The following is a 12,897-nucleotide window of genomic DNA, read 5'->3' as shown; positions in this document are numbered from 1 at the left end:
TCAGTAAATTATATTCAAATGCCAACACAAATTGTAACATTTACTGTATGTGAAAACAAATTGAACAGTTGGTTCCACCTAACATTAAAGTAATATTTATTATAAAGATATTTCTAGATTGGGTACCTGTAAGTTTTCAGATCCCTTCATTTTTTACATAGCCATATACGTTGGTTTTAAAAGACAGTCAGTTTTTATTAATTCATGACAGGAGACTCCAGTAACCTTTGAGCTAGTGACTGGATTTCACCCTATACAAATTCTCTTAATGGCTACTAGAATTGATTGTAATAGCAGGAATGCCTTGCATTGGCATTAGATAAAAACAGAAGTACTTGTTGGGAGGTTCCTGAGTGAATTCATGTGATTTAATATGCATTTTTTGATTACTGTCTAACCTTCTACAACTTTTACTGTCTGTCTTTCACCATAAAAGATTCATCTTCCAGTCTATCAGGTGAAATAGTTGTCTGAATAGATCTGAATTACCTCATCTTGACCTGTTTTAAATCAATACAGACCAATGCGTACAATAATTTCAGCAGCATGTATCTTTAGAAGCTGATCACCAGGATGAAAAGTCCCTAAGCGTATTCTAGCATGCATCAACCCATTAATTAATATAATTTTTCATCATATAGCATAACCCTGAGCAAGCATGTTTCAATGGCAAATAGCGTTCTAGTGAATGGAGTGTTAGGCTGATCCTCTCTTGTTACAGAATACAAGGTTTATTCACATAAATCCATGTGACTTAAGGTGGAATGCTGAGGCAGGAACTGTACTGAGACAGTATACAGATCAAAAACAAAGCCAAGTGTAGACATTTTCAGTAAATATACCTGAATTTTTTTGTGACTTAATGATTTTACTTAAGCATAACTCAGCATTACGTTGTGCAGCCCAGCTCCTCTGAAAAAAAATTGTGTTTGTAACTGTGATAATGTCTGAATGTTGTTCTCTGCTTCTTACTAGTTTCTGAAAGCTACTTTTTAGACTGAACTCTTTTATATCTGTTCTGTGTTCATCTGAATGTTCTTGGAACGTTGAACAAAACATTGATAAGTTCCTGTGTGAGTGGGAATTAAATTGTTTATTTTACTATTTTAAAGGTTATTTTACTACTTCTTTACGTTTTACATGTCAAAACAGGAACAAAAATCTGAAATGTGATAAGTGCTTTTAGGAAAAACTTCCATATAGTTGAAGTTATTTCATATTCAAAATTGTATCTAATATGTGGAAGATGTTAGAAAGGATTTTATACTTTTTTAATAACCCACTTGATAAGAATCTTCAGTTTGTCTGTGTATGTGTGGCTGACTCGATACATGGAACATGAAATAGGATTCTTTCTCTAGTCTGAGGCCCTCAGTTTATTCAGAATGTACAAATACTGCCTTAGTAATTTTGGCCACAGTATAGAAATATGACTTTATTATGAAACAAAAAGTAAGGAAAGATTCCATAGTAATACAATAATGTATTAAGAAGTAATATGGTATCTGTGTACTGATTTGATATAGAAATGGTCAAAGAGCTTATAACAAATACTAAGCAGCACCAGTTTTTATTCTTTGAATAACCTAACAAATTCTATTAGTTTCCAGCAATTTTAATCATATATGTTCATGAGCACTGATATATGTGGCAAAAAATCAATGCATTTTTAGCATTACTTCTATATATGCAGCATTCTTTTTTTGCTGGACTGAATGTGTGAGCAATTAGTCTATACTCATATTTTGTGGGGGCAGAAATATCTCTTGTTACCAAAAAAATTGCCTGACCATAGTGACTCAGGTACAATGAAGTCATTGCTGACTATCCTCTAAGTATGTATTTTTTCATAAATTATTTTAGTAACTAAAAACCTATGAAAAAATGGAGGTAGGTTTGTCTAACTTTTGATCAACTCTACTTGCTCTGTGCTTCTTAAATAAGACAGTAACATATTTATCATACGTATTCTCTTGATAATAAATTGGCTGTTAAGTAATCTGAACTTTGTATATTTTGTTTTATCGTCTTTTCTTTCTTTTGTGCTATGAAAGTTGGATGCTTCCTACTTTTTAAAGTTTAAGCAGAGGATATTTTAATTTCAAAATAATTTTCAAATAATTTCAGACATGAATTGTGTTACCTGCTCTCTGGTTCACTGAAATTGTAAAATGTTTTATAGAGTAAATAATCTTACCCTAGGCTGATGTACAATGTAACACCATTGTGCTGTGATCAGTCTACTACTGTACAAGTCCAGTTCAAGGTATTGGTGAAAGGAGAGAGAGACTGGGGCAGCAGGCTGCAGCAGGAGCAGGATCCTGTCCTGAATTGCCCATCCCACGGTTTCTCTCAAGATGTCTCTGCTACTCCTGTGGAAGAGATAAGGTAGTGAACCAGAAGTAGTGCCGGTGACAGCTACTTTCCTGAAACAGTAATCTGTGTGTACCTGAGACAGGGACAGGAATGAGAACAGAAAGCTGCTACGTCCTGTCCCACACCTACTTCTTACAGTGGCTGCATGTTATCCAGACATCAGCCTCTTCCTTTTCCGGGGCAGGAAGCATAGCAAATTGAGAGGACAAGCAGAAAGCACAGGATGTTTTCATGAAGGGCAAGAAAAGGAAAGAAGAGTTTATCCAAAAGCCTCAAAACAGTGAATCATCCCCATGTCTCATTTAACCTTGCTTAACATTAAAGCTGACAGGCCCATCACCACCTCCCCAGAGGTCTCGTGCTACTTTCTGGACTTACTTTGCCCCAATTTTTTTCTTTTATCACCAAAAATATTTTCTTCCTGAAAAGAGATTTTGCAAAAATTGGACTTTTTGCAAGGTGGTAAGACTTGAGACAGCTCTGTTCGGCAGGTTGGTAGAGAAACATAGATAATTTTAGGCCATATTTATTATTATTCAATAGTCTCTTTGGAGGTTGCACTACATATATAAGTTCTTAAGGCAAAATTTCCCCCTAGACTGTACCTACGTATGGTACTTGCCCTGCAAGCCAGAAATTGTGCTGTTTTCATAACTTGAGAGTGACTGCTTGATGTGCCACTTAAAATTGTTGCGGGGTGGTGAGTAGTCTGATCAGACTGATCCCAATAAAAAAAATGTTAAGCTTTGTATCAACATTAAACCAAGCAGTATTCATGATGTATTAGGTTATGGTAGCCCCTATTCTTATGAATAAGTTTGAACAATAGTTGTAAAGCACAATTGTACAAAAAGTTGTTCAAGAATAACATTGATCTTGAATTGTCCTGGAATTTGCTTTTAGCTATTCATGCATGCCATACAAAACCACTTTAATGGAAATTTGTAAAATATGGTTTCTGCCATATAACATTAGAGTTATATTCAGTTTTGCAATTTGCTATGCATACATATGACAGCTGTAGAGCGGCTTCCAGATTATTTTCCTAATGTAAGAACATGCAAAAAAGCTAATACACAATCTCTGGTTTTATGTGTTTGCAACTGAACATGGAAGCAGGTTCATGCAAGGTGGACTGTTTCATGTACTGTGTTAATGCTAATTAAATTTATTTGGATTATCTTTGAAATATCAATCATAGTATATTTAGAAGTACAACATTTGAAGCAGTAAATATATTAATGTTTAGCCCCAAGCCTGAAAATACTATCATTTTAGATCTTTCTATTCATATAAATATATAATTTTAATTAAGAAAATCTTATGCAAATTTAACGTTAAGAAGTTGACTTTCTAGATGCCACATGAATTGCTACCTATATAAAATATAGTGCAAGCACCATTGTGTGTGAAGAAAAAAGTGTATGTGGTGGTTCTTGTCTGTCAAGTTTTGGCAAACGTCTGTATTGAGATAGGACCAAACTGGGGTTTTACTACCCAATTTGCCTTTGGGAACTGTCAAAAGATTAAGTTTTTTCCTTTGAGAACATTCCTCTGTCAAGCCACTAATCCTCTGCTTCTCTGTGTTACCTGATGGGGTAATGAGTGCAGCTTTCCTGCCACTGTCATGGTTTAAGTACTCCAAGCACCTTGTACCTAATAATTTAGGAAATGGGAGGTCTTGGCCCAAAGGTACTCAAATGCAAATCTCTGTACTACTTTAAGGAGCTATTTGCCACTACTAATACCTTATGTTCTTACATACTTATGTAAATCTCTTCTCTGCTTTGTCATTTTCCAGTATGAAATGTCATGTTCTAATAAGGTCTCTCTCTTTTTTAATAAGTATTTTAAATCTCATGTCAGGATAGTACTAGCTTTTTTCACCAGTAATCACAACATAAAAACCTGAATTATTTTTGTCAGATTCCTTTATGTTTCTTAAATGCTTCAAACAACATAATGTAACAATATTTAGAGAGGACCATATACAAGAGTAACCATATAAGTGAACAAATACCGAAATCAGATGATAAGGAATTAACTTTAAGTAGTCCCAACCAAAACCACTTAACAAGAACCATAAAATGAAAAATACATTCTTAATTATTTTTTGTTTCTTCTTATTCTACTATTTTAATGCTAGGATAGCTAGATCTTGAAAAGCATTCTGGAAAATAGCAAGTATACTGAAATCTGAAACTTAAATTTCTCAATGGAAAATTCCAAAATAAAGAAGAAAAAAAAAGGGGGGGGGGAGGAAGGGAGGAGGGGTCGGAACAAAAAAAAAATTCAATGTATTTTACTTTCCAGCAGTCGAAATTAAATTGCATGATTAGTTGTTATTTAACCAACTTAAAACTTTAACATATTTTAAGCGTCCTGTGGAAATGAAATGATTGATAGAAAGTTTCATGACAAGAATTCTAATTTGCTGTCTGGTTCTACCATTTAAATCTTTTTCTGAGATGCTAGTAAATGATCTAAATGTTCTTTGATAAAAAACTGTGATACTCAAATTTGAAACATGAGACATTGTTATAAACCCATGCTTTAAATCCTTGCTGAGAACACAATTTGTCCATGTAAATTATTGTGTGGATTAGTGTAGTTCTGCTGCATCTCGTGTATATTTCCCATATAGAAGACATCTGCTTTTACTTGACATATTAGAAATGTCATGAACCAAAAATTCACTGTGCATTTAAATTAATAATACAGTAAATGTCATTACCTGCCATGTTTGAGAGCTGACTCCAGCACTTCAGTAGCTACAGGGTATAAAATAGGAAAATGACAGTTTGAATCAGTTTGGTTTGCATTGCCTAGATTTTTGAAGATGATCTATTCCCATGATAAAGTTATCAAAATCATTAAAATGAACAAAAATTATTACCATTTTCTCATTCGTTGTTTTGAGATGCAACCCATAATTTAAATTGTCAAGCAAAGTTTGGGAAAAGGGTTATAAGAAGTTGAAGTTGGAAGAATGCCCCTAATCTGAGATCTGATATGGGATGTGTCTGAAGCCCAAAATGTGCCATATGTACCTTCCATTTTAAAAGGAATGCAATTCACAGGAGCACAGAAAATGTCATTTTGTGTCATATTGTGCATGACAGTGGCTAGTACCAGATGCTGAGACAGCAAGCTCTATTTTATTCTTATACCTAATAGCTAAAGAGGCACTATCCTTTTCTTAGGGCTTTTTTACACCTTAATGAGCTTAGGAGATGATCCACTTCAGTGTGTCTATTTGGCTGCTTCTACAGAAAGGAGAAATTCATACAGTCTCTCCATCATGCGGCTGCCATGTGCATCCTTCTGTTAGTGTTATTCAAGCTAAGCTTTTACTTGTAGCTGGCACTTCCTCATGCTCTCTCTTTAAATATATATATACACACACATACATATATATATATATGGTTATGTGTGTGTGTCTGTGCCTGGAAATGAGCTTATGTGCTGGCTTTTGAGTAGATCACCTCAGCATCAGAGGTTAATCAGAGTAGCAGTGCATATGGACAAGTTAGAAGTAGATGAAAATAGCCAGGTCAGTGCACCACATTAATGTAGCTATGTTATTTCTGGGACCTGTGGTGGTATTACACAGTATTGTGCAGGGTAGATAAATCAAAGCAGCTAGATGGCAGGCCAAGTACCCCTAATGATTGTGCTGTGCTCCATACCCTATGATTCTATTCTAAAAGTCTTTCTCTTAAACCAAGTGAGGTTAGTTAGAGAAGGGAAAAATATTATTCTATTTCACCTGAAATGGGAGGGGAATTGAAGAGCAGCAGGCTGTCCCAAGTTAATACCTGATTCTTTATGCTGACCTGTCAGCTGGTGCAAGGATTGGTAAAGGAAGGTGTCATTGTAGCAAATGGTAGAAATCCCACAAGTTTGAATTGTGTTGTGTAGTCTTGGCTCAGGAGACCGTTTTCATCTAGTTGTTGCAATATGCCATTTTTGAGCATACATGCCCATATATCATTAAAAAAAAAAAAATTCCCCAGTTCCATATCAAATTATCAGAAAAAATTTGTTCCGTTACACAAGAGAAAAGCACAATACAAGTTTTATTAAAATGTCAGTTCATAATATATGCAAATGTATGTATAGATTGCACCTAAGTCTTGCATGGACAGAATCAAGGTCTCAAGAGACTTCAGCAAAGAATGAATAAACAAATGCTTAGATGCCTGCTGTTGTACAGGCATTGATAGTTGTTGGCATAATGACATGTTTCAATCTTACTCTAAAATACAAACAGGTATTTCACAGTATTCAGTTTAATAAAGTGTACTGAAGGCTATGTCACCAAATATTATGGATTGCTACATAATAAAGGACAAGTAAGCTAACTAGAGATTTATTTTCAAGAGCATCACTGTGAAGCTCTGCTAACTTAGGTATGAGCTCTTCATATGGTAGCTTAGTCAGTTACTGGTAGACCTGGAAAACAATCCTGATTTGGAAGTGGTAACTGTTTTCAAGGGCAGTGGAAGGTATTTTGTTACCTAGGGAAGCATATATCCAGTGCCTTTCCTGCTTTTGTCATCTTCCAGATTCCGTTATTTCTCTTGTCTTCTCCCAGCTTCTCTCAAACACGTGAAATAGGAAAACAGAGTTCTGGAAGGGATATCTGCTTGCTCCAAGCACGCCTTTTTTTTGTCTTCTCCAGCAGCTTAATAGTGAAGGTGAATAGGGCTCCTCACTGCACATCTCCTACCTGCTTCTGCTGCTGGCTTCACTACTAATTACCAGCACTGTACAACACTTCAGCCAGTCTGCTGCTAATCTGCTGCTCTTGGTGCTACAGATGGTCTCTTTGGTCTTGCATGCTTTTTCTACTTTTGCTGTTTCTGGTCAAAGAAGCCATCCTTTCTGTCACCAAGCAGCTGTACGGTTGCTTGTTTGCAGTAAGGTGCTTACGAATGTTGGCTTGTAAAACTACATTCAATGAAATAAGGACACACTTGAAACACTTTCTCTGTCAACCCTATTGCCTCTTTTCATGCTTCAGCGTAGGAAAGCAAACTGGGTGTTCCTGCATTATCTGCCTAAATCACATCTCCGACTTGTTCTGGTAGGGCTTTCGTTACTACTGCCTTAATGAACATAGAAATGAAACTCCAAAAGACTGTCATGTGAGTGTCCGCCATACAGCTTCTTCTACAGTAAGATGTGAAAATATCTGTTCTAGAACTGTTTATACTAGTTTGCAAAGGATGTTTTTAATTTCTAGATATATATAATTCTATAATTGCTTTACACATCAGGCATTTATTTCTGAGGACCTTAATTAGGTTTTGAAGGCATACCTAAGTAATGAAACTGAACTTTATGAATTGAAGAAAACTGTGGAACATATATGTTTATATTATTTTATATATTTTACTTTTTTTTAGCATAGTTTGAAAAGTTCTGTTCCGCACCCAGGAGAAAAATATTAAGCAGCTCCGCATTTTGTTTTTCAGTGTGCAGTGACCTGGAATTCAGGGAGGTGGCAAACAGATTGAGAGACTGGTTTAAGGCACTTCATGAAAGTGGAATTCAGAATAAGAAGACTAGGATTGTTCAAAGGCCTGAAAGAACCAGTAAGAGATTTCTACTTGTCTTATTTGATTTCTCTTTGATACTTTTCTGTGCTTTTGTATTTCCGTTGCTAAGACTTGCCTTATTCTCATGTGCTTTAAATAGGCATGTGTATGAAACCGTAACTTTGTGCTTTTCTAAAGCTAATTTCTTAGTTATGCCTTAGTACTGATATAAGATGTTCACATTAAACTTTCAATGTTATTTGGGAGCACTCTTGTTTGTAAGAATGTATGGCAGCTACCATTCACAATGCTTTCATTTGTGAATGCTATCAAATTGTCTATTTGGTAGAGCTTGATAATCAGCGGCTATATAAGGAGACAAAACAAAACAATCAAATAGGGATTTTGAGCAACTTTTCCATAGAGAAAAGTGAGTTGCTGAATGGCTACCCTAAGAAACAGTGTACAGGAGCTGTAGTTATGTGTGACCCATTGTTGCTAGTTGATGCCACTGTGGGTGCTGGTATGGAAAAACAGATGGAAAAGAAGCTTGGAAGTGAAAAGGAATTTTCAAGGATATACTTCAAATTGGAAAAGACTGAGGAGTACTAATGAAGTGGAAACAGTAGGGGGACATAATTTGTTTTTAACCCTCTCAAATATTTAAATAGCTTTTTTGTTGTGGAAGGTAGTAAAGTTTTAAAATGTAATTATCAAAGGGCTTATTTAAAATAGCAATTGAAGTGTGCAATAATAGTTTCAAGAGTGATGTCCTACAGTGAAGGAGAGTAAAATTAGATTCCTAAGCCGTTAAAACTTTACCTTTCATTAATATGAAGAGCAAACTATGAATTCCTCCAGAGTTTGTTTCACAGAACTTGGCCACCACTGGCTGCTTAGCTTACTTCCTTCATTATTAACTTTTTAAGTACTTGTGATTTTTTTTTTTAACTTTTGTTTGATTGCTATTTGTAGCATTACTTTTTCTTTTTTCAAGAAATCCATTTATTTCATTTAATTGGAAATGTCATTTCTTTGTGTGATTTTTCATGCCAAGGAAATACGAATAATTCTGTAAAACACAATGAATTAAAGATGATTCTGTGTTATCTGGGAATACTTCTCTTAACATTGACAAAAAATGTTTCTGAGGTAAGGTAGTAATACAGTAATGTCACTTTTTATTGATATTGAAAAAAACACATTTAAAAACATAGATTTCCAATTTACATTCTGGTTGGTGCCCATAACTGGCATGTGATCTGCTTCTCATCCAGTAACGAAAACAACAGAAATACAAAGTTTACAGCTCTTAAGTAAGCATTTATTGTGTAGTAACAAATTAAAAGTATCTAATAATACAACTAGTGTTAGCTTATCACTCAGTTAAAGGTCAGCTGAAACATTGCATGGGGTCCTGTTTCTTGCTGAATACTCACTTTCTTGAGGGTAACATGCTGAATAGGTAAGGTCAAAAATGCAGCACAGCTTTTTTTAGAAGCCTGATAATACAGTAAAAGTTCAAAAAGAAATTTGAGCAATGATAAAAGAAGCAACTGTACAGCTAGCAAGTACTACAGCATACAAATAAAAAGTCAGTGTTTCAGGTAATTCAGTTCTATGTAATACAGGAATGTAAAATTCATAATTAATACTTTGAATACATTGAAACATAGTGCAAGCACAAAGTTCTTAAGAGGGTGAGATTTTTCCCTTAGACATTTTCCTTGGTTTTTTTTCCTTAAGCACGCAGGTGTCATCGACAAGACATAGTATCTATACCTGAGAGAGGTATTTGTATCATGAAGTGTATGTTGATGTATTATACTCACTGACATGCAGTCAAGGACTGTATTTAGGCTTAAGATCTAGGATTTTAATGTGTGACTAAAAATGCAAGAGTGTTGTGGATTTTGGGACCTTGTCAGTTTTTGGACCTAGAAATATGTTATGTAATCCAAACTGGTTGGTTTGTTTTCAAACTTCGATGGTCACTTACTATAACTTTAGCAACACCCGTAAGATTGAGTGGTGTCTACCTAATGTTGATTTTACATCTAGTACATCCTAAATGTTCATGTTTTGGCACTTCACGTACAATGCAGAAGATAATAGCCATCTGCTTAGATTATGTAGACCAAAGCAGTTGTGAGATATGTGGGTATTTTTAGAACAGATTGTTCAATTGCATGAAGCACTTTGGTCTGTGAGGTCTGTGAGCATGAGGAGCTCTTCTGCAGAAAATGTTATGATCTCATTCTGATTAGCTTCCTCCAAAGTTTTGGGGTCTGTGGGATTTTTCCCACCTAACCTGAGCTAGTGAAGGAATCTTTCTAAGGCAGGTAGAGAGATGTATTTGCCTTTAAAAGCCTTCAGATGAGGATCTTTACAAATAGAATTGTTCCAATTGAGGGGAAAAAATGAGTTTCTGGCCCAGTTTTCAGAATATCCTTTTGGAAGCCTTCAAAGTCATGAAGTTCTCTCCTTTGACAATATAAAGAATTCACACGTACTTTAGGAGGTACCTCAAATTTTAGGCACAAGTTAGACTGGATCCTACCCTATCAGTTTTTTGAGAGAGAGAATCAAGAGTTAATTTGAATGGCTAAGAATAGGCTTTTCAGGGCTCTTTTTCATCAACAGGTAAGGAAATATAATCTGTGTGGAAAAATCTGGTTTCAATGTACTACTGACTTAAAATTTGCTGTGAACATGGTGCTGTCAGAAATGTTTGAATTGCACTTGTAACAAGGTATCACAAATTAATCCTAAGCAGCTAGAATGTTGTACAAAATATTAATTGATTACTATGCTGGTTTTAAATTAGATTTTCTGTTTCAAAGACTTATACCTCCTCAACCTTAAAATAGAGGTAGTGTTGGTACAAGAATGTTGAAAAGTTTGCTATTTGTTACAGAAATGCTAGGAGGTAAACCTGGAAGTTTGATGATAGGCTTTGGCACGTTTATTTCCTTTTTACTAAAGCAAAGCAAATCAAATTGTAGGAAATGGTTACATGTGAGACATTCAGTTTGTCCTATCTTCTTTTCTTTTTCTCTTTAAAAAAGAGTTTTTTGACAAAACCCACAGTGTTTCACAAAAACATTTGAACAATAACTGATTAGAGTCTAGTGTTTTAGTACTGTGGTCAGTTATTCAAATTGTGTGTATCTAATTGTGAAAAAAATTTGCTTTCAAATATAAAAGATCCTATTTGTGCAATATTTACTTGATTTTATAAATAGCCAATAGTTACTTGATTGAATTAATTTGACAGGCTACTGCAAAAAGACAGTCCATCTATAGACAGAAAGTGATCGAATGTACGATCAGTAGTTTTCTTTCATTTGTGGATTTGGGGATGAAAAAATAGTTTAAAAACTGGTTTCATTAGTGCAAATATATGGGTTTTCTGGTATGTACATTTCTGAACTTCAAAATTTCTCATTTGAGGCAGCAAAAGATACTGTATCTTATGAGAAATTAACATGTCTGTGGTTTAGAAGAAAATACTAGGTCACTATGTCCCTGTAAAAACATGAAGAAACAAAAATAATGCTAACCATTCAACATGGTAATGTCCTTTCTAATACCATTAAGAAATTCTTAAAACTGTTCTTCTAGAGCTAAGCTCTTGAGTAGTACCCCATATCAAATCCCTCAAAGTTAGTCTCCAAGGTTGTAGTAGGTCCAAGACATCAGGCACATTAATTTTTAAGTATACCAGGGAGTCCAGCCCCTATTTGGGCATGTCTGAGAGCTACACCTAGAAATAAATCTTGCAAAGAACTTCTTAATCATGTATAACAACCTTAAGCTTAGCACATGAGACTTAGTGGTCTGTAGAGAACAACAGTTATGACAAAAAGCCACCTGAATGCAGCTTCCCCTTTCAGAGTCCTAATTATTCTAGCAGATCTCTGGAGTTGTTCATTACGCTTGGGGAGTTAAAAATCTGTTTTGGCACCTTTTCCCCCAGGCTGCCATTTATTCTTGTCATAGAGTTCCTCACTGAGTAACCATTCTGCATTTAAAAAAGCAATTTGTGACATCCTTTCTGGTTGTCTGTTTGCATTTAGGATTCTTCATATTTCAGTCTCTCTGGTGGCACTTGGGACAGGATTTATTAAAAGGCTTGGGCACAGTCCATCTGACCAAGGTAGATGTGGTGCAAGTTTATAGTGCCTTGCTGGTGCTTTTCAGAGTTGTTCCGGCTATTAAATAGTCCACGTTGAACTGTACGATCATTAATATTATTTCTAAACAAACCAAACAGTAGTGTTTAAGTTGTTCTGCTAGAGCCATCAATATGCTGGTAACAAGTTAAAAATGTAAGGTGCCTACATTGTTGTGTTTTTACAAGAGTTGCATAATTTTGTTCACCTGACACTTTTTTCCAAAGCTGAATCTTATTAGTAATGCAGACTAGAATATTTCAAATAATTAATAGGGTTTTATTTCCAAAATCCCTTTTGTGTCCAGATGTATTCAGATTGCATGTATCTGGAAGTATCATTACTATAAATGCTATATAAACACTTAAATCTTGTCCTCAGGCCATTTATGGTCTAAATAGATGACACAAAGGGGAAAAGGATACTTTACCCCCATACTACAATAATACCCCATTATTATTATTGCCTTGTGGATGGGGAAATAAGGAGTTGAAAAATTAAGTGAGATTTTATGTACCAGTTTAAAGTCTTTTAAAATATTTGTTCTATTTCTGTATTAATTTTGTATGATAAAACTCTAGGCAATGAATGTATCAAATGCAAAGCACAAAAAATACTGTAGTCCCACAAATATTTCTACTAACAGGCAGTCTATTTCTGAAGGATACTTGTGTACCTTGTCATGTTAGAAGATGAAAGACCAGAGGCCAAAGGTAATAGAGAATCTTCTTATGGCTTGGGACTAGTCTGATTATTTGGAGTCTAATACACTAACAATTTTGAAAATAACAGAAAAATACAAG

At 35.0% G+C, this 12,897-nt stretch overlaps 1 protein-coding gene across 1 annotated transcript in view; it reads left to right on the top strand.

Annotated features, from left to right (window-relative positions):
* Positions 1 to 12,897, top strand: part of SPOCK3 (SPARC (osteonectin), cwcv and kazal like domains proteoglycan 3) — a 221,082-nt gene that overhangs the window by 190,780 nt on the left and 17,405 nt on the right. Inside the window, exon 7 of the mRNA XM_069786532.1 lies at positions 7,857 to 7,976. Coding sequence (XP_069642633.1) covers positions 7,857 to 7,976 — 120 coding nt within the window. The remainder of the gene's footprint in view (positions 1 to 7,856; positions 7,977 to 12,897) is intronic.

This window comes from Haliaeetus albicilla, chromosome 1 (assembly GCF_947461875.1).
Source record: "Haliaeetus albicilla chromosome 1, bHalAlb1.1, whole genome shotgun sequence".
NCBI lineage: Eukaryota > Metazoa > Chordata > Aves > Accipitriformes > Accipitridae > Haliaeetus > Haliaeetus albicilla.
The sequence above is the reverse complement of the archived record's forward strand: the minus strand, read 5'-3'. Positions and strand labels throughout refer to the sequence as shown.